At 37.7% G+C, this 27614-nt stretch overlaps 2 protein-coding genes across 2 annotated transcripts in view; one reads left to right on the top strand and one right to left on the bottom strand.

Annotated features, from left to right (window-relative positions):
• The window catches only part of PDCD10 (programmed cell death 10), a 45944-nt gene extending 24768 nt beyond the window's left edge, over window positions 1-21176 (bottom strand). Inside the window, exons 1-2 of the mRNA XM_049774483.1 lie at window positions 21058-21176; window positions 7482-7691 (exon numbers count right to left, since the gene is read on the bottom strand). Coding sequence (XP_049630440.1) covers window positions 7482-7577 — 96 coding nt within the window. The 5' untranslated portion in view covers window positions 7578-7691; window positions 21058-21176. The remainder of the gene's footprint in view (window positions 1-7481; window positions 7692-21057) is intronic.
• A 646-nt stretch (window positions 21177-21822) lies between these two features.
• Window positions 21823-27614, top strand: part of SERPINI1 (serpin family I member 1) — a 92797-nt gene continuing 87005 nt past the window's right edge. Inside the window, exon 1 of the mRNA XM_049774463.1 lies at window positions 21823-22151. The gene's annotated coding sequence lies outside the window, so the exon portion shown is untranslated. The remainder of the gene's footprint in view (window positions 22152-27614) is intronic.

The raw sequence follows: 27614 nt of genomic DNA, 5'->3' as shown, positions 1-27614 counted from the left end.
TTCATTTTATTAATTAACAGTGACAATGATAAAGGGTTTGTTTGATTTTTAGACCTGCTTATATGCCTCCTCTTTTATCAGATTTAAAAATAGTTAACTACTGAGTCAGAAGTTCAATCTAAATGCTTTTAATTTTAATATCAACTGTGAGGTCTAAGAATTTGCGAGATAAATATCCTTATACACTTTTATCATTCATTTTTCAGCGAGTCAATGAAGACATACAATTTTATAAAATTAATGTCATTCATTTGAAGAGTTAACTGGCAGGCAGTTGTTTTTAAATTCTAATTTCTCTATTCTTTAGAACCGGAGTAGAGTAGTTATAAATAAATCTCAGCTGTATGCACCTTTAATCTAGTACTGTATAATACTAAATGTTCAAAAGCACTATTAAGTCTTAAGAAATATTTTTATACAAGTAGAGTATTTTGCCAAAAATCTTACATATGATTTCTATGTTTCATATGTGTATTTCAATCTCATGAGAAAATGTTTTCTTTTAAAAATCATATGCACATCATACACATATTCCTTAAACAAAAGAAATTTGCCTCTAAAAATAATAATGAATCATCTAATTTAGAGCTTGTATTACACAAAAGTAAGATGCAACATTGCTCTGAAAAGAGAAAGCTTCTATATGTTTTAAAATTTATAAAGGTTTGTTCCCAAAAATAAAATAACTAATTGTCAAAGTTCTTATAGTTAATTCAACTTAAGATTAAAGTAACAACACAAATCTTTGCTAGGGCTGCAGGTTGGGGAGAGACATATATGGTGTTGGGTAAAGAATCCAGGTCAGCCACTTGCAAACACCTTACACACTGTACAATATCTGGACCCTTGAGCTTAAGTTCTTGTAATGCAAAGAAGGCACAGAAAGCAAAAGTGTTTCTTCCTGAAAGGAACTCATTTCCTTATTTGAGTTTACGTCACACTGACTTCTTTCAACAAATCAAAATACTGTCAAGTATGAGTATTATTGACTCATCCTGTACTGCCCTGACTAGTATGTGAAAAGGTTAAGTAAAAAGAAGTCCAGAAAACTCAATGAAGAATAAAATTAGCTAAGATAGAAACATTTCTAGATTTCTAAATTGTTTACACATATACTTTAAAAAAAGAAAGGAAGAGTAGCTGAATAGAGTATTTGCCTTCCTTAAGACCAATCCTGTGATACCCAATATCATAAATGGTCCTATAGGCACCACTAGAAGTGATCTCTGAACACTCTGGGTGTGGCCCAAAAATTAAAAAAAGGAATGGAAGTCTGGCATAATAAAGTAAACCAAACCTGTTGAGTGGAAAAGACCCTTGGCAGAACTCTGCCAGAGTCATCTTTTGGATAAAACATAGATGCATTTCTTATATAACACAGTCATCAAGTTTCATTACTTATGATAGCTTCAGCAGTACTTAATGGCACCAATGGTAAAGTAGTACTTAGTCTCATCACTCACTGTTAATGAACCATTTATGTTTTTACAGCAGGATTTTTTTTTTTTTTTTTGGTTTTTGGGTCACACCCGGCAGTGTTCAGGAGTCACTCCTGGCTCCACACTCAGAAATCGCTTCTGGCAGGCTTGGGGGACCATATGGGATGCCAGGATTCGAACCACAGTCCTGCATGAAAGGCAAAGCCTTACCTCCATGCTGTCTCTCTGGCCCCCTCAGCAGGATGTTTTTATAATGCCTATTTAAAAACATGCCTTTTTTAGGTATGTCTTTTATGACATGATAATATATACATATATGTGATATATAATTTTATAATGATCTTATGTTCACCTTACTGGTTTCTTTCATAACTGCATCATATTCTGGTAATATTAAATTTTATTTTATTTTATTTAGGATTACATTTTATTTGAAATTTTTAATAGAATGATTTAAATCCACACAAATCTGTCATCATTTCTATTTTGCAAGGAAGAAGCTCATTTTGCATAATTTTTAACTACTTACAACATAGACAAAATTTATACCAGATCTGTATAGTTCTAATACCTATACGCAAGTCACTCCTGCTACCCTGCCTCCCTACACTGACATCTTCCAAGATGGATTCTACTCTATCAACTCAAGTGCTTCAATTAGTTTAGAACCAAAGTCCTACCTTTGTATAATGTGTGAATTAATGTATGAAAAAAATACAGAGAAACAGATTGAAATGACTTAGTTTCCCAGAAAAATCACTTTACATACATAGTTGCATGGAAACAGGCAGAAACAACCTGAGCTGCAGAACAAAGATTTTAAGAAGGGTAGAGTTGAACAGATCTTTGAAGAATTTGGACCCTTCAAGTTATTTTCCTTGGCAACCCCTTCCCCATTTGGTCTCTTTGTGATTTGAACACAGGGGCAAAGTAATTTTATATAAGTAAAAACAGATAAACTCATTTTGTTTCTAATACCTTTACTGTTGAATATAGTCACTTAAACCCCAAAATTAAAATTAAAAAGGAGAGGAGGTGGGGAAATAGTACATGTGCTAGGGTGCATGCTGGTATGGATGGGAACAAGTCAGTCCCTGAATCTACATAACCTCTTCAGTATGTCTGGTGACCCTGGAGGTCCAAGCAGAACCACATCCCAAGTTCACTCTTAAATAGATAAAGAGATAAGGACAGGACAGGCACAGATGGAGAAGAGGTTTACAATTTCATGAGCTTACTGGAAAAAATTGAGTTTTGCATCTTGAGAGTGGGCAAAAATAGCTGCTCCTGCTGCCCTTTAAAAAACAGATACTTATACTTATTTAAAAATAGAGTTTGTGATTGGGTCTGGAGTGACAGTACAGAAGGTAAGATGTTTGCCTTACACATGACTGACTTGGGCTCGATCTCCTACATCCATGTTCCCCAGTTCCTTCAGGAGTGATTCCTGAGCGTAGAGACAGGAGTAAACCCTGAGTATTGCTGGCTGTGTCTCTAACCCCTCTTAAATTAAAAATAAATAAATAAAAGTACACTGTGTGACTTATGAATAAAAAAGGCTCAAAACTTTGATGGCCTATAATCTATTTTGCTGCAAAATGTATTTCTACACTGAACTACAATACACACACACACACACACACACACACACACACACACACAAAATTATGTTTTTGTTGGTTTTTTTTTTGGTTTTTGGGCCACACCCAGCAGTGCTCAGGGGTTACTCCTGGCTGTCTGCTCAGAAATAGCTCCTGGCAGGCACAGGGGACCATATGGGACACCGGGATTCGAACCAACCACCTTTGGTCCTGGATCGGCTGCTTGCAAGGCAAACGCCGCTGTGCTATCTCTCCGGGCCCAATTTATGCTATTTTTAAACATCATCTTAAAGGTCATTAAAAAAAGACACAGCATCTTTTTCTGGGATGTAGAACTGAACAACATCATCACACTTCTCAACAAGAAATACAATATATAAAAACCCTTTCTAAGACTTACTTAGCTCGATGTCTATAAATTCCTTATTCCATAATGCAACCCAGAGACCTATTTCACAGTACATTTACAACACATGCAATATACTTGGACTCTGAACTCTGCAGCAGCTGATTAAACAAGAAGCCTACACCTTCTCAGCTGTCTTGGCATAGCTTCATTAAGTTTAGCAAGCATTAAATCCCAGAATGCCATTAATAACATTGCTTCCTGAGCTAGAAAAACAGCACTAAAATTTCTCTAGCTAGAAGGATGCCCTATGACATAAAATTCTGTTCTGCAAAATAACTTGTAGAGTTCATCATTACTATTATCAATACACTGGTAAGGCAAAAATGAATAATTTTTAAACTCAAAATACATCATAAATAAAACTTAGTAAAACACTTAACTTCAAAGTAAAATGTTCATTCTTACAGGTGAGCTACTATCTCTAAGATTCACCTGACAATCATTTTTCTTTACAGAGTAAAAAGAAAAGTAAGCTGAACTCAAGTTCTTCAGAACAGACTTACAAAATTATTCATATTTAAACTAGAGTTAAGTAGGAATATTTAATAAGGTTACTTAAGATCTTAGATTAACATGCTAGAAAAATCAGGATACAACACTAGTATTTTATTGCAACCAAACACTCTGCATTTATAAGATGAGAAGTTATTTTAATCCATTCCTAAATAAGCTCTTGATTTGAGCTCTATCAGACAGAAAACATGGTCAGGAAGATGGTTTGAAGGACTCATATGCATGCTTTCCATGTGGGAGGTGGAAAATTCTAGTCCTGGCACATGAACCTTGAACAGTACTGTGAGGACCTCAAGCATCAAAGTAGCTCAGTCAGTGTCCCATAGCACTGCTAGGAGTGCCCCCAACTCCTGCCTCCCAATTAAGAGTCAAAAAAGGTCAAAATGTATCACTATCTGTTGTTTCTAAATTTGCTTTAAAACGTAACAGAGTGCTTTTTAAACCTTGATACCAAATTAGATCAGTACACTCAATTTGAGATATAATTAGTCCCTATAAATTTGACATATATAGTATCTCTTAGTGTGTCACATTCAAAAATCACATTTCTAACTTCACTTTCAACAATTAGTTGTTTAAAAAAAAGCTGAGGACGGGGCCGGGCGGTGGCGCTAAAGGTAAGGTGCCTGCCTTGCCTGCGCTAGCCTTGGACGGACTGCGGTTCGATCCCCGGTGTCCCATATGGTCCCCGAAGCCAGAAGCAACTTCTGAGCGCATAGCCAGGAGTAACCCCTGAGTGTCACCGGGTGTGGCCCAAAAACCAAAAAAAAAAAAAAAAAAAAAAAAAGCTGAGGGTCTAGTAACCTTTTTGTTTTCAGATTTCACTTGAAAAAAAAAATCAGTCTTTATTTCTGGAAGGTATTTACTAGTCCATTCACAGCCATTTGTTTTTCTTTTAGGTAAATTGTCTTTATATGGAATTAATTATAAAATATCTCTTGATATTAATCTCAAAGATTCAATTTATCAGAATCACATTCGATCTGTCAAGTCTAGAATGAAATAAGCCCCTTTCCCCTATGTATAAAAAGGCAAAAACTTTTTTTCTTTAGATTGTCTTTGTTCAATAGTCTCAATTCTAGGGATCCTTCAGAGGAAGAATTCACACATAAAAAGTACAGCTTCTGGAGGCAAAAATTATTAAAACAAACTTTCTCATTTCCTTTCATTAACTGAGGATCAAAAAAACTAAAGCTGTTATGTAAAGTATCCTTCTTTCAAGTAAATATATGAAATACCTCCAAAACAACTTGTTCCAAAATCTGATTAAATGAAGTATATATAGGGCATGAGCCTCAGTTGAACTGTCAAATGGTTCATAGGAGTACATGATACATTGAAATACTAATGCAGAATCAAATACTAAGATAGAGTTCAGCCAATTGTTTCCTAACAGATATTCATAGAAGGATAATCCAATAATTTACTTTCTCAAGAGTATGCTCCCCATGATTTGAGAAATATACAGGTATGGTGCCATTTTCTTCTCCACATTTCAAGACCTAAGCACTGTACTTAGCAAAGAAGTGGTTGGTATTTAGTAAATATTTACTGAATAAATTTAAGTACTTGCTTATAATAACTATAGTGGTAGAATAAGAAAGTTCAAGAGGAGGGCCCGGAGAGATAGCACAGCAGTGTTTGCTTTGCAAGCAGCCGATCCAGGACCTAAGGTGGTTGGTTCAAATCCCGGTGTCCCATATGGTCCCCCGTGCCTGCCAGGAGCTATTTCTGAGCAGACAGGAGTAACCCCTGAGCACTGCTGGGTGTGGCCCAAAAACCAAAAAAAAAAAAAAAAAAGAAAAAGAAAAAGAAAGTTCAAGAGGAGGAAATTGTTCTCCAAGACCATGATTGTTTCACCTTCCAAATTTCAATAATCAGAACATGATTATAGAACTTCTGCCTCACATGCTGAAATGACTTTGATAGAAACAACAAGCATGATACAACAGTAGAAAGGCAAACTGAGCCATATTAAGACTAGTATTATTTACATCCAAAATTTCTATGTAAAAGAAATTTTTATCCATGACATAGTTCTGAGTTTTCTTTTATGGTCACTGAATCAACACTATCTATCTGTTCGTATATGAAATTGCAAAATAATACCTAAAATGTTAATTAAGTCTTTGGTTACTTGACCACAGATAAAAGAGGATTAGAGCAGAGTACAGTGAATATAGCATTTGTAACTGACCTCTGGTACCCTTTTATGCTCCCCTTAATACTTAGACACAGATCAGGAGTAAGCCCTGAGTATCACCAAGTGTGCCCCCCCAAACAACAACAAATAAAGCTGAAAAGGATATATTAATTATATTCTACTTTCTCCAAGAGTAGGCCAGAAAATATAATATATTAATAAATTTAATACATAAAACTGGTTTTAAAAAACAGAATCCTACCTTTTAAGATTATTTTACAAAAAAGAATGAAAAATCATTAGAAATGGTAAGACAATCCAAGTTATAGTAGCAACAATGAGGTTAATAGTTAATAGTTAATAGTATCAATACCATTGCAATTTAATTTGATTACTAAAATAGCAAAATAAAGCACCAATAATCTCTAGTTAAAAACAAAAACAAAACCAAAAATAGCTAAAGCATCTGAATTTGAAAACTTGTATTCTGTTCCTAACTCCTGGGTACACCTACTGGTGCTCAAGGGTTACACCTGGCATTACACTCTCGAATCACTCCTGGCAGGGCTCAAGGGAGAATGAGATATGAGATGCCAGGGATTAAACCTTGGTTGCATATGCAAGGCAAGCGCACATCTACTGCAATTGTTCTAGTCTCTGTTACTACTTAATACACAAAAATAATTACACATTCATGATCTCAGTGAACATAAAAAAAAAGAGCAGCAGAACTTCTTTTTTTTCTTTATTTAAATATCTTGATTACAAATATGATTGTGATTAGCAGCAGAACTTCTAACATCAGTAACAATATTGTCACGATCAGAGGCTTTTCATGCCTACTCATCAAACAAAAATGTGCTTACCCCTCAGTTTTCAATGGTCTAACCCTTATTTATCACTTTCAGATCTTAACACATCTCTCCTATTGAGGCCTATCTGAGCCCAAAAAGATCAAGTGTCATTTTATTCAACACTATTATTTGTGGGGGAAGAGCACTGGTGGTAATGAACCCAAATTCTCATGCATGCAGAACCCAAGTTCTTGCACATGATCAACCAATGAGTTCACATGTTCAGTGAACACATGTCTTTTTTTTAACCATATAGTACTTACCAGAACTTTTCATTTATCTAATTACTCATATGTTTATTTCACTGCTTATCTCTCTTACCATGATAGTAAAATCTCCAGGGGTTTCACTACATATTTTAACACCACTATTTTATGTCAGCTCTAGCAAAATGTTTAACACATAGAAGGAATTCATTTATCTGTTTGTTTTATATGAATAAAAAATAAAAATAAGTTAAACACGAATCAAGAAGTAGTAAATCAAGAAGTAAGTAAACACAGAAAATGTTTGCCTCCTTACCTCATTAAATACAGGATACATGACTGCGTAGAGAGGCATAGAAACCATGGAAGTGGTCTCAGCTTCATTCTTCATCTCTTCCATTGTCATCCTCATTCAAAAGCCAACTACAGTAGAAAAAGTAGTACTAAAATGTAGAGTAATCTTCATTCACTACAGTATTTCGTCTCTTTTTGGTGACAAAATGTTGGACAAAAGACATATACTGACCTAGTTAAAAGGAAAAAAGGAATAATTTACTATCAAAAAGAAAAGATATAAGTGGTCCTCAAACTTTTTAAACAGGGGGCCAGTTCACTGTCCCTTAGACCACTGGAGGGCAGGACTATAGTAAAAACTAAAACTATGAACAAATTCCAATGCATATTTCATATATCTTATTTTGAAGTGAAGAAACAAAACGGGAACAAATACAATAGGTGGCCCACGGGCCATAGTTTGAAAACCAGTGATATGAATAAATATTTTCTTTCATAGTCTTACAACAATTTGCCAATACAATTTACTTGTGAAGGCAATCAAACTCTGTGACATATCATTTTCCCCAATCATACCCAAAAGATACACTTTCTAATAGCAAATATCATTAGACATTGCTTTATAAAGTGCTGATTCATAAGCTAGCTCATCATGAAAAAGACAAAGCTCTACACCATGGAATAGTAAGGCAATTTTATCATGTATGGTTTAGAGAAAAATATGAATAGTAGGGACACCTTCATTATTCATATGCAACAGAATCACAAAAATACATGATTTTCCATTAAGTATAAGGAATGGATAATCATATTAAAAAATTAAGAATAAAGAATTAAAATTTGACACTTTCATTTAAACCACTAATTTGGAGGCCTGAGAGGTGGTGCAAATGGTAAGGTGTCTGCCTTGTGCACTAGCCTAGGACAGACTGTGGTTCAATCCCCCAGTGTCCCATATGGTCCCCCAAGCCAGAAGCAATTTCTGAGCACATAACCAGGAGTAACTCCCTGAACATCACGGGGTGTAGCCCCCCAAAACAAAGCAAAACAAAACAAACTAAAAAAAATCACTGATTGCGCACTTTTGTTAGCAAAATGTAACAAAAATGATAGCATCCACCAAAGATTAAATCAAAACAAAATTAGAAAAAGTCAAAACAAACTAGGTGTGGAATAAAAGGTCATTTTTTTCCCCAGTGGTATATTCCACATCTTTGTAAATAAATGAAATAAAAAATACCATGAACTGATTAGTGGAGAAAAATTATGCTGAATAAGTAACTTGTATAAAGAATTCCAAAATAAGAGAAATATTCACTTGATGAGTTGAGAAAATGTAGTGTTTTAAGAGAAGCTATTTGTATTGATTGCCTGTTCTCTGAAAAAAAATGAAACTATAAAAGGAAGTTAGAATAATGAACTAGCTATATCTTAAATTATATATTAATATTCTATACTGTTGTTGGTGCTCTAATTTTTCACAGTTCAAAGGACAATAGCTCTTCTGATTTCCATTTAGTGTTAGGTGATGTGATAGGACAGGCTGGTCTTAGGTCAAGATTTCCTTTCCTCATTGTCATATCAAAAGTGGCACAGTTGGTGCCAGAGTAGTGTTGTAAATCTCCCAATGGAGTTTAGTTCCTGGTGCTGTTGCCCGGAGCTGTATCATTTCTAAGTTGGGGATCTGGGCTTTCGGATTGGACTAACACTGTCCAATCTCCTGATGACTGGTTGTATCCACATGACACATGATCAGGATGGGAGGCACCCTTGTGCTATAAAAAGTGAGTTCTTATTCCTAGAAGATAAGATCTTGTTTCTGTGTCTATGGTTTCCCCCCTTTTTTTACTGTGCCCATACAAAAACGTATGGTGTAAAACTGTGTTGCTGGTGCTATTCTGGGTAAGGATGACAGGCTGCACACACAGTCTCTGTCATCTGGTTTTGTTCTGAGCTTTTATCCCAGTCAAGGCTTTTTGTACCAAGGAGCACCAAAAAAGTTAAGGATAGAGAAAAAATGTATATATTAAAATAGAACAAATAAATAAAACTGAGTTAAAAAGAAAAGGTATTCAAATAAATCAAGTGGTTGAGGAGGCTACTTGTATATTTAGGAATACACATCTTAAGGTATTGAGCTTCCATAAGCAATATAAGACTCCCAATTAAGAGTTTTGATATATTCTTGTGGGGAGTAAAAGCCAAGGTACTTTTCGATTCACAGGCCTTGGAATTGAGTTTGAGAGATGCTTTGTTGCATTATGAGACCATATAGTGTCTTTGAGCTGAGAGTTTTGCTGAGGCCGATTCCTGTATCGGCAACAGTCCGTTTGGTGGGGGTGAGAGGGGCCATCAAGCATGAGTCAGCAGGTGTGCTGGCTGTAGTTCTTTGCCGATGCATGAGAACAAGGACCCAGAGGGTGTCTTTCACTGAGAAGCTGGAAGGTTGTCTGTTGGTCTGTTGGGGCAGGAGGTCAATCTTGGTGCCTACCAGGTTAGGAACTGAAGGTAAAGAGGGTTAAATTAGGGGAAGATAACGGATCAGGATTGAAAAATGAGGGGATAGAGGAGACACAGGGGTAAGGGAGAGGCAATACATGACAGGGGCTATATACAATACAAATATATGAATTGTTTGTGATTATGGCTTGGAGTCAGTACGGAAAGTCACGTCCATAAAGACTGACTTTAAAGATCTATTTGAGTGCTATCATCCAAATCTTTGGTATTCCGTTTCCTTTCCTAGGAACTGTCTAGAATGAAGAACATTTTTTGATAATGCTTAAAAACTATATTTGTCTTGCACCCGTGCGGTTATAAAAATGAGTATTAGTAAGAAAAGACACTGCTACAGGGGGTCCAGTATGAATACGGGAGGAGTTTCCCTCCTCCCTCCTCCCCCCAGAGCCCAGTTGCCAAACCTGGCCCTGAAGACCAGTTTGGCATGGGGGACTCTAGGTCTCCAGAACTAACTGGTCAGTCCTAGGGGCCTTTGGCCAGCTGTCTGCCCAGATTCCCAGCCATGCCAGTAGAAGAGGAGCAGTAATCCTGGCATGTGGGATTTTTTGGGTCCAGCTGCAGCCTTCCTCTCCAGTTTGAAAAAGCATGGGATTGGAGTTTCCCTCCTCCTCCCTCCCTCCCCCCAGAGCCCAATTGCCAAACCTGGCCCTGAAGACTAGTTTGGCATGGGGGGATCTCGGTCTCCTGGACTAGGTGGTCAGCCCAGGAGGCCATTGGCCAGCTGTCTGCCCAGATTCCCAGCCATTTTAAAAACTATTTGACAAGCCAATGTTACAATTATTTTTTAGGGCTGGAGAGATAGTGCAGGGGTGTACTTGCCTTGCATTAGGCTCAACATGGGTTAAAATCCCAGGGCACCAATATGGTCCTAGAGAGTAAACAGGGCCAGGAATAGCCTGGTGTGGCTCAAAACAAAAAAAAATTTAATTTAAGAACATTCTCAATGTATACAGATTAACTTATAAATAAAGCTATGTTCAGAAATAGACTGCATAGCAAAGTAATAATCAAACAGCTTAGACCTCAGACAACTTATCAAAGGTAAACTATACAGGATTAACACAGAAAGTTCAAAAAAGGAACAGGATAACGAGTTTATCTAAAAACTAATATTTTGTCTCTGAACTAGCTGTTAGGAAACAGAAACCACAAAGATCATAACCAATAACTTCTCAGATATTTTAACAAGTCTAAGGTAAAATATACCTATAGTTGTGACAAGCCTCAATTTTTTCCTATTATTAAACTGTGGTCTGGCAGAATTTTAAATAAAAACACTTGGAGGAAAAAACTGAAAAACATTTGTGATTTTGAAATATGTTCAATCTTGCACACTAGAATATTAAATAAAACTTAACCCAATAAATATTTGGTATTCAAGGTATATCTTTCTTTTTCACTTCATATATATTATATATAATATATATAGTAAGATTTCCTGACTTTATTTCTTCAATATAATACTTTAAAATCCTTTAGAAATTTCATTAAACTTTACTATCATACTATTCCTATATTCTCTATTTTAAAAGATTATCAGAGGAGTCAAGACTTACTTATCATATAATTTTAGTTGCTACTATTTAACTTAATGAGTCCTAATTGATTAAAGTCCTCTATGGTATGCAATAGTTTTTTTTTTTTGTTTTTTTTTTTGGTTTTTGGGCCACACCCGGTAACGCTCAGGGGTTACTCCTGGCTATGTGCTCAGAAGTTGCTCCTGGCTTGGGGGACCATATGGGACACCGGGGGATCGAACCGCGGTCCGTCCAAGACTAGCACAGGCAAGGCAGGCACCTTACCTTTAGCGCCACCGCCCGGCCCCGCAATAGTTTTTCTTTAACAAAATTTTTCATGAAAACACTGCCACAAATATTGATAAAATTATTAGCTCCAGACAAAAATTGACACTGGCACTTTTTTCTTTTTTAACACTGGTGCTAATGGGAAAAGGTTTTATCTTGATAATGACATTTTTCTTACCTTGAATTGCCCAATCACTTCAAATATAAATGCCATTAGTAGCAGGAAAGATACAGAAACAGAAAACAATCTGCTTACAGTGTACATAGGCAGGGAAGCAGATATACAATATAACCTACATTTGAAAATAGTAAATAAACCAAAATTAAGATCACACTTCAGAATTCTTGAGTTTTGACAATAATGCCAAAATGCCAATTCCATTGCAAATAAAGTCTTTGACAAAGAATTCATATTTCTGAAATTTTTTTTTGTATTTTGAATAAAATATTATTTAAAAGTCCTCGAAATAAATCAATTAGGCCTTGCACCAATACAGGTAGATATTGTAGCCTAGAGGCAATGTTTAATTCATTTACCATTTCCAACTGTCTGTAAAAATCTTATACATAAATAAGCAAGGAAGTAATATCTTAGCTTTCAGACTTTTTTAAACTCCAATCACCACATACATTCAGTTCATACTCTTTACATGTTGTATGTGTGTGTGTGTGTGTGTGGTGTGTGTGTGCTGGGGGGGGCAAAATTTGGGGCCACATTTGATCATGCTCAGGGTTTAATCTTGACTGCTGAGATCACACCTGATGATAGTGTTGTGTGTAGGGGGGGATCAATACGTGGGGCGTGGAAGTCAAACCCAGGTAGGCTGCATCATATCCCTGTACTATCTCTCATGCTCATACAGTTCATTTTCTTTATGTTTCAATTTATTTCATTTAATTAAACAAGTGATTTACAAAGTTATTGACAGTTGAGTTTTAGGCATATATTTCAATGCCAATCCCTCCACCAGCGTCAACTTCCCTCCACCAGCGTTCTATACTCTGTCCCTCTCTTTCCCTTGGACTCCCCTACCTACCTTGATAGGTAAAATTCAATGGTTGAAACTTAGATCTTATGTTTTCATTCTTAAGATAGGTTAGCTGAATGAAGAATGAAGGCAAGTTTCACTAAATTTGTTAGAGGAACTATTTTTTATCTCTTACTATCACCCTGTGACTCCAAATTATCTAACAAACTAACAGATAAAAATAATATATTAAAAGGCTTCCTATCTATACGTTTCCATTCCTCCCTACTTCTAGTCACTAATTTATAAAAGCCATAAAGAGAAATTTCAGTCTTCTTATTTCCTACTATTCTGCATAGTCAAATCAGTAACACTGTCTGTTGGAGATGTGGTGATGAAAAGTCAGATACAGTCCATCTCCTTGAAGATGTAAAGTCTTGGAGGGAAAAGAACCAAGTTAGAGAACATGACACTATTAACTTCAGGGAACATACCTGTACTACCTTATAAAAATTATCCCTTTCAAGTTTATAGACATGCTTAATACTGTATCTGAAGGGGGAAAAAAGGAAAAATAATTATTAAAATGTGTAGGTGATGACCATTCTATCCAATGCACATATGCTACATAAAGCAAGAGCTAGATATCTCCACTCTTCCCCAAACAATCTTTGAACCATTCACAATGAACAGCTCATACTGTGACTTATTATAATATATATACTTCTTTTACAATGGGACTTTTGAATAACTCAAGTACTTTACCTGGCATTAGAAAGAAAAATAATCTAGTAAAATATTAGAAAAAAGAGGCTAAAATGCAGTTAAACTAGTATAAAATAAATTTTAAGAGTTTTCTCTAATGGTTTGTGTTTTAACTTTAATGATTTTAATTTCTGAATCTTTAAGAATATCCTAGAGTAAATTTGAACTTAATTATTACCTACTACAGTGACATAACGTGCAGCTAACATAAAATGTTCTGTAACTGCAAATCTAAAGACAACAATCCTACAACGGAGGTCAGTTTTACTGCAATGATTGAAAATAGAACCTTTGAAGTCAGTGAGCCCTGGTTGTGGGAACTTGAACAAGTTAGTTAATTTCACATTACTTTCTTTCTTCATTTAAACTGAGGATAATAATATCTCTACTTCCAGTTGTTATGAGGATGATAATTATATAAGAGCATGATTACCCAGATGCCTGCCATGTAAGTTATTGCTCAATATATGTTCACTTCATTATATTTCAAAGATTTAAGTCAATGGCTTAATACTCAGTAAATATTGGATGAATAAATCAAAATATTATTATCAAGTCTATACATACTTATAGTAAGGAAGTGACCTGAGTAAAATAACTAACACGTTGTATGTTCCATGGCTATTATCTAATATTTCATATCCTTGCTACTAAAAACTTTTTATCTTTCATTCCTTTTCTTCATTTTTAACCCTAGAGCAACCTGTAATTCTAGGTAAATACAAAAGAGTGAAATTGAGACTAAGGGGCTGGAGTAGTGTCTCAAGTGGTAAGGTGTCTGCCTTGCACACACTAGCCTAGGATGGACCACGGTTCAATCCGCCAGAGTCCCATATGGTCCCCCAAGCCAAGAGCAATTCCTGGGCATATAGCAGGAGTAACCCCTGAAAGTCACCAGGTGTGGCCCAAAAACAAAAACAAAAAATGAAATTGAGACTAAAAAGATTCAAATCACTTTGGGGTGAGGGGGAGGAAGACATTAAATTAATGGATGGGGTCACTTAAAAGTCAAGTACTTGCTTTGTAATCGGCCAGCACCCAATGGGTTCCCTAAAGACCACTGGGAAGCCATTCCTGAATGGCTAACCCCTAAGCACTGCCAGGTGATCCCAAAACAAACAACAAAAAGAGTGGGTTATGGATTACTTCTAATAAAAACGATGATTCTTATTGTATATTTCCTTATGTAAATGTAGTTTCCTCATGCCATTCTTTAGTAGAAAATTCTAGTAGAAAAGTTTCTTTTGGGTTCTGAATCCATGTTAGAACCAGGTTATAGGGATTATTTAACCTGTTATTTTTAAACCTATGTGCACCAGTAGTATTATGTGGCATTGTTCCTTTTTGGATAGGCACATTAAAGTGGAGAAATCTTACGTTTACAAAAAAAGTTCTTATTTAATACCATAAGGAACTCTAAATATTTTATTGAAGTGGGGCTGTTCACCCTGAACATTTATCATAGTAACCTGACTTGGGCTTCAGTCAATCAGACATTGGCTATTAACCCCTTAATCTTGGATCCCATCTTTGGAACAGGTATAGTTTTTGCACCAGTATCAAAAAATCAAACTTTTACTGGGGGAGGCCCTAATGTTGAACTGGCACTGACTTGCTCCAGAGTAGGTTTATATGACAGCCTAATGACTTGGAAACAGCAACAACTTGCTTTCAGAGGAGGTTTCTCTGCATCATCACCTAATGGTCAGATGAAACCAGAAGATCCTCCATGACACCCTGACTTCAAGAGGATCTGTGTAAAAACCAGGATTTCTACTGACTGCAACAACAATTATTGAGAAGAACTTTACTGGGACCATGAAGAAAGACTTTAGGATTTAACAAATTAGTATGCCCGGAGCTTGTAGTTAGTGTAAAGGCAAGATGCTTCATGAGTAGGGTCTCCCTCTTTTTAGGCCAATGGCTTTTCCTCCCTATTCCCCCCCAACTTTTGCTGCTCCTATGAAAAAAAAAAGTCTGGCCACATACATTTTATGTTGTTGTTGTTGTTTCTTTTTTATTTCTCTATTTTTTATCTTTTAAGTAGGGGCTCCCACTTTTTCATAGAACCTTGGTATAAAAATTACTTTGTTTTACCTCTTATTTCTGCATTTTACTATAAAATTAAGAAGGAGGGAAAAGATGGATGCCAGGCACAAGTGGTCTCAGGTGCATTGGTGGAGAAAAAAAGAAACAGAACTAAATATCCAAACCAAACTCAATAATAATACAGTTAAGAGACCTAAACTTAAAACGATCTAAACTTAAATCAGCCTGTTATATGGCAAGCCAAGGTGCAAAAAGTGGTGGTATAGGATGCACTCTGGGATCATGGGTGGAGGGAGGCTGACATTGGTGGTGGGAATGGGCCTGATTCACTGTATATCTGAAATTCAACTATAAAGGTCTTTGTAGATCTCAATGGTTTCAATAAAATAAAATTTAAAAATATATCTGTGGGAGAGCGAATTATAAATGTGTATAAGACTGCTAATTTTGTAAATAATAGCACTGCAAAATAATACAGAGTGTGGTGTTGTACAGTCAAAAATTCCTTAGATTAGGGAAAGTGGGGTCAAAGAAGTTATGAGTTAACTCAAAACTATTAAACTTATTTTATACCATTACTATAGTACTGTGAAGAATATAGCACTGTGAAAAATTAAAAAATTTTTTTCGAGAACAAAAGCATCCCTAAAATTAATTTAGTGTACACTTTTAAAATCCTATAATTAAAATTGGTGTCAGGTATGACACCTAATGAAATATTACATAAACTTCAAAAAAAGCTTTAAATATAAGTTCCTTGGAAATAGGAACAACTTAATTTTCCAAAGTCACTTTGGTTTGAGAGCAGTAGCACAGCAAGAAGGGGACTTGCCATGTACCTGGTCCACCTGACTTCAATATCCAGTACCCAATAAGGTGCCCTGAATCTAAGCCCAGAACCAGAAGTGCAACCAGAAATGAGCACAGCCTGTTATTTGTCCCCGAAAAAAAGCTACTTTGTCTAGAACAAGAAATAGTAAAAGTAAATTTCAAAGGAAAAGGGAAGGAAGGAAGGAAGGAAGGAAGGAAGGAAGGAAGGAAGGAAGGAAGGAAGGAAGGAAGGAAGGAAGGAAGGAAGGAAGGAGGGAGGGAGGGAGGGAGGGAGGGAGGGAGGGAGGGAGGAATGAGGGAGGAAGGAAGGGAGAAATGAGGGAAGAATGAGAGAAAGAAGGGAGGAAGGAAGGGATGGGGGAAGGATGAAAGGGAGGGAAGAAGGGAAGAAAGGAGGAAGAAAGGGAGGAAGGGAGAGAAGAAAGGAAGAAAGGGAGGAAGGAAGGAAGGAAAGGATGGGTGAAAGAAGGGGGAAAAGGGAGGAAGGAACAAAAGGGAGGAAGAAGGGAAGGAGAGAGGGATGGAATGAGGGAGTGATGGAGGAAGGAAGAGAGGAAAGGAAGAAGGAAGGAGGGAGGAAGGGACGGAGGGAAGAGAGGAAGGGAGGAAGAGATGGAGCGAGGGAGGGAAGGAGGGACAGAGGGAAGGAAGTAGAGAGTACAGCGGGTATGATGCTTGTCTAGAATATGGCTGAGCTAGGTTTGAACCCAGGCACTCCATATGGTCCCCTGAGCACTGCTAGGAGAGATCCCTGAGTGCAGGGCCAGGAGTAAGCCCTGAACACAACTGAATGTGGTTACAAAAGAAATCAAGGAAATAAAGAAGAATAAAAAAAGGAAAGAGCATGAATTTTGAAACACAATCAGGACTCAAATCAAAATAATTTACTTCTATAAACATTTAGCAATCTAATTCATCTACTCTGAACTTGATGACCTCAGTGATATATGTTATCACTACTATGATATACCTGCTTTGAGGATAAAATGAGATAGCATTAGGTAATAAAAGAATCTATTAAAAGTTAGCTTCTTCTATTTCTGTTCTTTTTTACAGTGACTACTGCTTTAAAATATTCAGAAGAGGTTTAAGTATACAAAATGCTATTACACACATTAGGCTATAAGAAAATGATTCTTTCCCATTTATGAAAGGAAAACTTCCCTAATTTTGGAACCTTCTATGTAAAAACAAACATCACTCTACAAATTATATGAAACTTAGGACAACTTTTTAGTTAAGGATGAGAAGCATGTATGTTTTATTCATTTCTGTATTTTAGTACCAAGCTGAGTGAGTGATACACTAATTCATTCAATCATGTATTCATTTATTCAGCTAATATTTGCTGAACACTGACTTTGTGCCAGATACTGTGTAAGTAAGTAGTAAGATGGAGCACTTGACAAATAATTGAAGCTTACAGTATAGTGTGGAGACAGAAGAATCAAGTAAATATAGAAATACTTAAGTTCCTGAGCCAAAAAAAACCCAGGACAGGAATAAGGCACATGCCTTGTACGGGCATGTCTTAGGGGTCTTGAGTCCTGCTAGAAATTATGCCTGAGCACAAGAAGTAAGCCTTGAAAAAGAACTAAGTTTCTTCTGTATAGCACTACAAAATCACAGAGTATTAGTGATGATACAGCAGAAACTTTCTTAGTTTGTAGAAAGAGGGGTCTCTTAAAGAAAGTCAGGAAAGATTTACGAATATTTAAACTGAAACTTGAAAACTAAATAGATACTGTTCAGTTTTAGAAAGGGTAGAGGGGGCATATAAGGCAGGGAAATTGAACACCAAAAACAAAAGCCTCTTCAGAAAGCTGATGTCATATATAGTAACAAAAAGGCAAGGTAAATAGGAAGGTCAGGGCTATGGATAGAAGGCTGGATTGAAAATAATCATTAGCTTTTAGCACTTAAAAAAGTACATTATAGTACTGTGATATTTATGTTGTTTAATTTTTTCCCAAGTAAAATAGTCTAAGAGACATGAGTATTTCACATCTGCACTATGCTATGGTTCTTTACTTACTCCATGGACGACCCTACATTTCACTAAACTGAACCTCTTCATTCTTTTTTGTAAGCAATATAAGTAATGAAAAGAAAATAACCCAAACAGAAACTACTCCAACAAAGGTGAAATAGCTAGACTACAACAAACATCAGAAGGCAGAGTGATAGTACAGTGGGTAAGGAGCTTGCCTAGCATGTCACCAATCTGGGTTTAATCCCTGGCATCCCATATAGCCCCCTAAGAATGCCAGGAGTGACTCCCGCACAGAGCCCGAAATAACCAGAGCACGGATGTTGGCACAAAAATAAAATAGATAAATAGATAAATAAACCTCAGAGATGAGAAAAAATTAGCCATAGAATTGAATGGAGGTCAAAGTAACAAATGCTAACAAATCAGATTTACTTCATATATTTACAAGTTTTCCTGACTTTTAATTTATAAATCCAATTTACAACTTGAAATCCAAAATCTGAAGTTCTTATCACACCCAAAAAGAACCTACACAGCCATCTAGGAAATATATATTTACTACCACTAACTCAAGCTATTTATGATCTATACAAACTACCACACCCTCCTAATATAGCAGAGTCACTTATCTCCACATTTTCCATTTATTACGTTCTTTCTCTTCCTTATGTAGTGCAGTAACCAGGAGCTACAATGTTTCTGAACTATACTTCTTTGGTATTCATCTTCTATTTTAGAAGATATATTTATTTTCACATCTTGACTTTAATCAGAGGGCAATGTAATTCTGCGATCCTAAAAAATGCTTTTGTTAAACACAAAATCGGAGGTCTGAGAGATAGTACATTATAAGGGCACTTGCCTTACACGAAGCCATGCCTTACACGAAGCCAACCCAGGTCGATCCCTGCTCCCCCAGCAGAGCATGCCAGAAGTGATTCCTGAGTGCAGAGCCAGGAGTTAACCCTTGAGTATCACCTGGTGTGACCCCCAAAAATAAAAAATTAAAACAAAACAAGTTAAACACAAAATGAGACAGGAGCAATCAGTCAATAGTCTGGAGCAAGCACCTGCTCTGCATGCAGGAGTGCCACACTCTGAATTCCTATCACAGCAAGGTTGCCCAAGCACTAGCCTTAACAGCCCCTCAGTACCTTCCTTGGTGTGGCAAAAAAAAAAAAAAAAAATCAAACAAAACAAAAAAGTTAACATATCGTTGATAATAACTGCAGAGTGAACTCAAAATAAAGTATATTTCAAGGGTCATCAAATATAAAGGTAGACCATAAGTTGCTACTGATCAGGACAGACCTAATTTTGATACAAACACTTATAAAGTAAAATCTTCATCAATCAATCAACCATTTCCTAAAATTCTATTAAAGAACGATGATAATAAGTGTGAGTTTTAATTAACTATAGTAAAGAATAAGAGATCAAGCCCAGTACTTTACATTCAGTATAAAGTGTAAGTGGACTTAATGTTAATGCTTAAAAAATAAAGCAGTAAACAAGGGGCCGAGTTAACACATACTCAAGAAATGAAGATCAGAGTAAAAACCAAAAAATCTAATCTAAAATATCGAATTATCTTCTTTTATAAGAATAAGCATATGGAAAGTCTCCAAAAAGTTTTATCTTTAAATGTGTAAAAAAAAGTTTTGTGAAACAATTCGAATTTCAGTTTAGTTTTCCAATATAAGAACAACAACAAAAAAGGCTGCAGGGGGAGAATGGATATTTTAATTGCACAGAAGGAATGAACATCTCAGATCCCTTTTATCTGCCTTTAGAAATGGTAGTCTATCATATAATAGTCTCCAAGTAAAAGGGGGAGATATAGGAAACACTGAACCTTCCAAACGTTTGTTTGCAAGAGGAGTTTAGTGGGTGACTCCCTCCATCCCCATAAAAACCCATAACCTCACTCCTGACTCTCGGATTCCAAAGCAGGACAACCGAACCGGATCAAGAGGCTCTGCCTGTCCTGTCCTGTCCCTCCAAGTGTGACCTTGGGTACGTCACTAATCCCCCGGGTTTCCCCAGCACCCCAGGGCCTTTGAAAACAGCTTAAAAAGGGGGGGCCAGGATTCTGCAGAGCACAGATCTGCTCCCTCTTCAATGAAGCCATACCACGATACAGAGACGAAACCCTCGGGAGAATCTCTTATCAAGCATGGGGCAGAGCTCACTGGCCCCCAAAGGACATCCCTAGGGTGCCCCCGAAAGCCCAGCAACTCCAAGGTCCCACCTCTTCCTCCCGACTTCTAAAGCAGCTCTTCTCCCCGCCCCCAGCCACACCTTCAGGGGACCCCACCCCAGGCACATCCGCCCTCTCGCAGCACCCGAAAGCGACCTCACCCTTCCCCGCCGCCCCCCCACAGCAACCGGAGGAGACTTCCCGAAGGCAGGAGGCGAGCAGGCCCAGGCCGGGTCAGCGGCATTTGCAAAGCCCGCTTTCCGCCGCTCGCGCACAGGCCACTCGCAGACGCCGAGCTCAGGGCCCCGCTCCTAGCCCCGTCCGCTCTCGCCCTCCGCCTGCCCAAAAGCAAACCCGAGCACCTCAGCCTCGGCCTCGGCCCCGGCTGGAGACCCAGACCGTTTCGGCGACGGGATTGGAGGAGCTCAAGCACCGGGAGAGAACAGAACAAGCTCTAGTAACCTTACCGGCCACTGAGCACTTGACTTCACTTCCCACCTTTGGAGCCCTCTTCAACTCCCGGATCAATTCACTCCGGCGACGCCGGAAGGAACCGAGAGGAACCAGGCGTTGTCCGGAATCCTGCCCAGCCGGAGTCGCGCGGGGGCTTCTGGGATTTGTAGTCCCGGCTACCGTCGTGCTCTTTCCGTCGGTCACGCTTTAGGACTACATTTCCCGAAAGGCTAAGGCGGTAGCGCATAAGGCGGTGGGCGGGGCCACATTCAGCCAATAGGAAGAGAGTTTCCTGACTCTCAGTGGGAGGAGGTGAGCGGGAGAGAGGGAGAGAGAGGGAGAGAGAGGGTGCCCGGAAAGAAGAGGGAGGAAGGGAGGGGTCAGCTCACCTGCGCCAATCAGGATGCCCGCGAGGCTCCTCCACGGCGCTAGGACGGAGCTTTCTCCCCCGTCCGTCTGGGGTGGGGGGAGAGGGCTGGCACAGCCGGGATAGAAGGGAGGGGAACTGGGTCCGCGTGAAAGTGGGGGAAAGCGACTGAAGTGTGAAGTCCGCGCAGGCCGGGAGAGGCAACGAGAGCGCTGAGGGAAGGAAGCGTGGCTGAGGAAGAAGCGGCTGCCGTGTCAGCGCTTACTCAAGCGGCCAGACCCGCGGGGCTAGGAGGGAATAGTCTGGAGGAGTTCCCCCATAGTAGTACACGCGGTCAGGTCGGGTGTTAAGTAAGTAAAGCGGCGCCCAGCGGTCCTCGAGCCCTCCGAGACTGAAGGGCTGCCGGAGACAGAGAAGCCCGGCTGCTCCCAGTCTGGGCAAAGCTTCCCGCCTCCTCCGGCCAGAGCCGGGGCGAGATCACCAGGGGGCGGAGTCACAAGCTGCCTTTTCTCCCATTGGTGGGAAAGAAGGCGGAGCCAACAGCTTCCGTTTCGATCATTGGTGGAAGGAAAGGGAGGCGGGGCCTAGGTCTTAGTAGCCGCCCGCTTACGGGTCGGGCTAGACTGGAGTTTCCCGGGAGAGCGCAGAGCTGGGATCCGGGAGCCGCGCAGTCCTGCTCGCACCGACCAGCTCAAGCTCCAGCGTCCCGGAGCCCCGCCGGGCGTCGCAGGTTTGTGGGAGGTAAGCAGGGGAAGACTCTTCGGGGCATCAGCCCAGGAGAAAGCGTCTTGAACTAAGAATTGTATCCAGGCACTGATCTAAAGATGCTCTTTCCAGTCTGGTTGAGGGAAACGGGTGCAAAGCCTTGTTTGTAGGTGAAAGATGCACGTTTTTTTTTTTTCTTTTTTTTTTTTTTTTTGGACTTCCAGCTGGACGAAAAGCAAAAACAGACTGGCTTGCCCGCGGTGCGAAGGGCGTGGTTGCTGTTCATGGTTTTTGAGTTGTGCCGTTAATACTGTGCAGGGAATCTCTCAAAAGGAAGGGAAAAAACCTTTGCTCCTTGAGAGCACGGTTGGTGATAGCTTTGGCTAGGTCCGTAGCGGCTAAAAGAAAATTTAGTCCTCGGTATCGCATTTCTTCCAAACTCTTCCCCTGGGAAAAATAACTTTGCATTCATCTCATTATTGAAGGGTTTGTTCTTGTTTTTTGCATTTTGCAATTCTTTACATTGCTTTATCAGATTGTCCTGAAACCAGCCCCCGCTGCCCCCCTCCCCCATGGTTGTGCTGCAGGTTTTTAGAATTGAAATCTATTATGCAGGCAAGAATGATCCAAATGACTGAACCTGCCAGAAGACTTAACTTTTGCCAGCAATAATGTAAAAAGGATGTGTTAGTAGAGGAATTCTTAGCGGTGACTCTAGATTAGAATCCTGGAACAAAGACGTGAACTCAGGTTACTGTGCGAACATACGGTGTACTTCATCGCTGTTCCCCTATTCTCTTTTCTGTCCGGTAATACTTGCACATATTCAAAACCAAAAAGTACAAGAAAAGCCAGATGAGGATTTTTGTCTGTTTTGAAAGCATGTGTTAACGTGTCATCCTTAGCATGTGTTAGGATGAGGTCAGACTTGAAAACACATGTAATAGTATCGCAGAAATAATACTTTCTTCCCTGGATTAACCATCAGTGATTCTTTGAATGTAAGTAAATGGGATGAAAACATGTTTGAATTCCAGGTAAGGATTAAAGGCACACCTAATTTTTGTGTAACTATGACAGAATGAGCCTTTTATTTTTCACAAATGTGTATAAAGCTATTTGTCTAGCACCTTTTTCTTCTTGTTACAGAGGTTTTTCAGATTGCAGATTGCGTGGCTTTTAATCATAGTAGCATATTGCAGCACGTTTTGCTCCAAAACCTTTCATTGTGACTTTTGTATATTTGAGTATTCAGTGTGTCTGAATACTTTGATCTTTTTTAATATAGGGTCAATAAAATAGAGTGTAATCGCTTTTTTCTTTTATTTTCAGGCTGCCTTGATTTACTTTTTATTTTGGCTTTTATTTCTGTAATGCTCACAAAAAGTATTTCAAGAAAAAAATGGCTGGAAGATATTTTTTTACAGCTTAAAGTTCAATCCTACTGATAAGGTTTGACTTATCAGTACATACATGTCCTTGTCCTCTCCAGCACCCACTCCTACAGTCACACACCAGAGAAAGATATATTGCATAAATAGTTGTATTATGATTATAATTATAATTATGTAATATCCTATAACTATACAAGATATATGGACAGATCTTAGAAAAACAGCTACCTTTTCATTTTATCTAAGCAGATCAGGTAAGCATCAGATACTGGAAAGAGCTAAAAGGTAAAAAGCAACAGTAGCCACTAAACTTAACCATGGTTAGGATCCAATTTCTTTTGCCACATCATTGGGGAGTCTTAATCCACATAGGTGATATAACCTTGTGAAAATGATTTGGTGGATGAAATAAGTCCTAATGTTTAGAGAGACTTGAAAAAAAAATTTTTTGCTTTGGTTATTTGTTTTTAAGTGGATTTCCCTGTATCAATGTCTTAGATGCTCTCAGACTCTGTTACTGGTCGTTTACTGAAATTGAACACTTAATGCCAAGGGGACAATTTCTGTCAGATAATAATTATTAATAGTAATAATATTAATGGCCATGAAGATTTTCAGAATCTATACTGAAAGAGCTCTTTAAAATCAATTTATAATAAATGGATGGAGAAGAAATAGCGCATTAATTAAAATCCATTCATGTATGTATACAACTATATGTAGGTCATTTGTTCTATGCTATCTTATAAATAATCTTAAATATGAATGAATTTCTTGGCATTAAAATACTTAATTTTCACCTGTTTTTAAGATGTTACTCCTTTTTTTCATCTCAGTGTAAGAAATTAGGTGCCTGTATTATTTGAGAAGACCATGTTCTTTATGAGGGGGGAAATTATTAGCAGTATATGGGGTTGAGTAATTTATTACCTTAAATTCTTAATACATTTTGAAATTGCTATTTACAGTAAACTTTATAATCTGATGATTTCTTGACTGTATAAAGAATTTCTGTGTGTGCCAATTTTTTATGTCATGTAAAACAATACCTAGGTTAAAAGAATGTTTCTGCTCTTGATTTTTATTAATTGTGTGTGGCTATCAGTGGATGCATAACACAGTGAGAAAGACTGCAAATTGTCTCTAGAATGGAAGCTAGTCTGAGATTTATTATTCTTCATCTTAAAAAAAAGCTTCATTTCAAATTACAGTGTATCTTTTGACTTATTTTTAATTCTGATTCTGAGTTGATAAAAATAAAGTGAGTAGCTTGGATTTTTCTTTCTAACAGGAGGACTCACTGATGCATACAATACAAAAGAGCAAGACTTAAAGGTTCAAGATCAAATAGTTTTGGTGCGATGGTGAGCTTGGGTGGGAATGGGATGATGAGGAGGATAAAGATGTGAAGAAAACTGTACTGGAAATGTATTCTAATCAAGAAAGAAAATTTCTTCTTTTAGCTGCCTGTAAATGATTCAGTAGCACTTTTTGTACTAGCCTTGTTAAAGACCTCTATAAAAGGGAAGTAGTATATGTTGTCATTGTAACTGAAGTGAGATTAACATTTAATGTTAGATTTTGTGTAATCATGGATTATTAAAAGAAAACAGAAAGGAACTTACATATAAACATTTACTTGTCAGTGCCCTTGGTATAATTTGGACATCATATTATAAAAGAAAAGCCTAAAATGTTTTCCCTATAATGTATTATATGTGTTAAGACTTTTAGTTTTCTACTTTTTAAAATTTGGGGGCCATTTTGGGGATTGCCTCCAGCAATGCTGAGTGCTTACTCATGGCTATATGCTCCAAGATCATTCCTGGCAGAGCTCAGGGACCTTATGTAGTGCCAGGAATTGAACCTCAGTTGCATGCAAGCAAGTGCCCTACTAACTCTACTATTTCTCTGCCCCCTTTTCTGTTTTACCTATTAATGATTTTGGAATTTAGTCCTTCAATTTTGGTGTGTTTTGAGTAACTAAATTATTATTACCTGGAGACCATATACTTTTTTTTATTTTATTTTATTTTTTTTATGTTACATCGTACTTTTTTTTTAATCATCTCCTGCTCATCTCATTTTTTAGTTTTCTGGTTTGGGAGCTATACCTGAGTGTATCCAGGGGCCTATTGTTGGCTGTGCTCAGAGATCACCTCTGATTATTCAGGGGACCATATGTAGTGCCAGGATTGGCATAAAGCATGCCTTTTCTGCTGTACCCTCCAGTCTCCAGTCCCTCTCCTACTCATTGTTTTTTTGTTTGTTTTGTTTGTTTGTTTTTATCATCATAAGGTGTTATATAAGTATTAGAACTATTGGCAAATACTTCTTGAATGTATACATTGAGACATATTACACTGTGAAATACAGTAGTCAAACTCAGAATAATTACTATAAATTAACCTTTTTTTTTGAATGTCTTTTTGCTGTCATTTAGCTCTCTCAAAAGCTGCAAGTAATTTCAATTAAACTCAGACTACGTGGCTACACTTAGCTATAACTGCATACCTGTATTTCTAAACTCATACTAGTGATAAGTGATACAGGTAAGAGAAAAGGACATATCAGGGGCACTCAGGGCTTCTTTTACCACCATGTTCTGGGTTAGCACAGTTTTGCTGTAAATAAATGCTTATCTATAAAAACCCAATTTTCTCTTCTGTATTTTAAATTATATCTTAAGAAAAAGTAAGAATGAGCAGAGGTGGAAATGGGCACATATTGTTTCCTTCCGGAAAGAAAATTAATACGATTAGTATTAGAATAACAAATTCTGAGTGTCAGTACAGGCGATAAGGCACTTGCCTTACAGCTGACCCTGTTAGATCCCCATTTGAATTCCGAGTGTCATATATTCCAAATTATTACTTGGACGACTCCAGGATCAAAAGGATGTGATTGAAGCAATCCCCCAAAATTCAAATGTGGGGAACAGTGAAATTAGAGGGATGATGGCACTTGCTTTGCATACACTTTACTGTTCCCCAAGCATCACCAGGTGCAACTCTGAAGCCCCCATTCAGCTTCCTTCCTCCTTGCCCTAATGGATACTTCCTGGTACCACAGAGCCCAAGAAGCACTGCTTCCTAGGGCCATCGCATTGAACAGAAAGACATGTTCAACTGGTCAAGAATTGCTGAGACAGACGGTCTCCTGTGCTTGATTAGGAGACAAGAGAAAAATATAATTCAAAGGTGACTTTTCTTTAAGTGTTACAAGACTGGAGAATTATAATTGTATTAGCTCATCACTGTACATTGATATATTTGCCTGTCTTCATTTTCACATACTTTTACTATTTCACATATATTTTGATTGATAAAAATTGAACTCCCTTCTTCAAGTCCCTTTGGCATAGCCATTAATTCTTAGCACTATGTCGTATGTTGATGAATGTCTTCCTTACCAAATGCTTACTGTTTTCTGAGTTGAGTCTAAGTTTCAGTCATCTTCGCATTTACTTTGAGAGTCTTATATATAGTCTATACTAGGTAACAATTTGTCTCCTTTTTATCACCTATAATGAAGCATTATTGTATATTTTCTATAACAGGTATAATTGAAGAAAAAATATTTTTCTTACACATCTTTACTAGCACCAGATTAAGTCCTTTGCCCACAACAGTTGCTTATATAATACATCAAGTAGTTGACTTTCTGAGTAGACCGAATATTGCTATTAATATAGCCCACATTTGTGTGTATTTTTATACAAATGTATTATTAATTATATACTTCTGAAATGTTTGTAGTAATCCTTGCCACTGAAATTTTGTTGACTGAAAAATGTACTTTTAAGTAACACTCCCATACATATATAAACACTTTTTCTTTTCTTTTTTTAATTATTTAATTAATTTTTTTGTTTTGTTCTTTTCGGGCAACACCTGGTAATGCCCAGGGGTTACTCCTGGCTATACACTCAGAAATCGCTCCTGGCTTGGGGGACCATATGGGACACTGGAGGATTGAACCAAGGTTCGTCCTAGGTCCACCGCATGCAAGGCAAATGCCCTACTGCTTCGCCACCTCTCCAGCCCCTTAAATAATTTTTCTATGACATTTTTCTTGACACAAAATCTTATGGGAAACAACTATA

Source organism: Suncus etruscus, chromosome 6 (assembly GCF_024139225.1).
Source record: "Suncus etruscus isolate mSunEtr1 chromosome 6, mSunEtr1.pri.cur, whole genome shotgun sequence".
Taxonomy (NCBI): domain Eukaryota; kingdom Metazoa; phylum Chordata; class Mammalia; order Eulipotyphla; family Soricidae; genus Suncus; species Suncus etruscus.
This window is presented reverse-complemented; position numbering and strand designations above follow the sequence as displayed.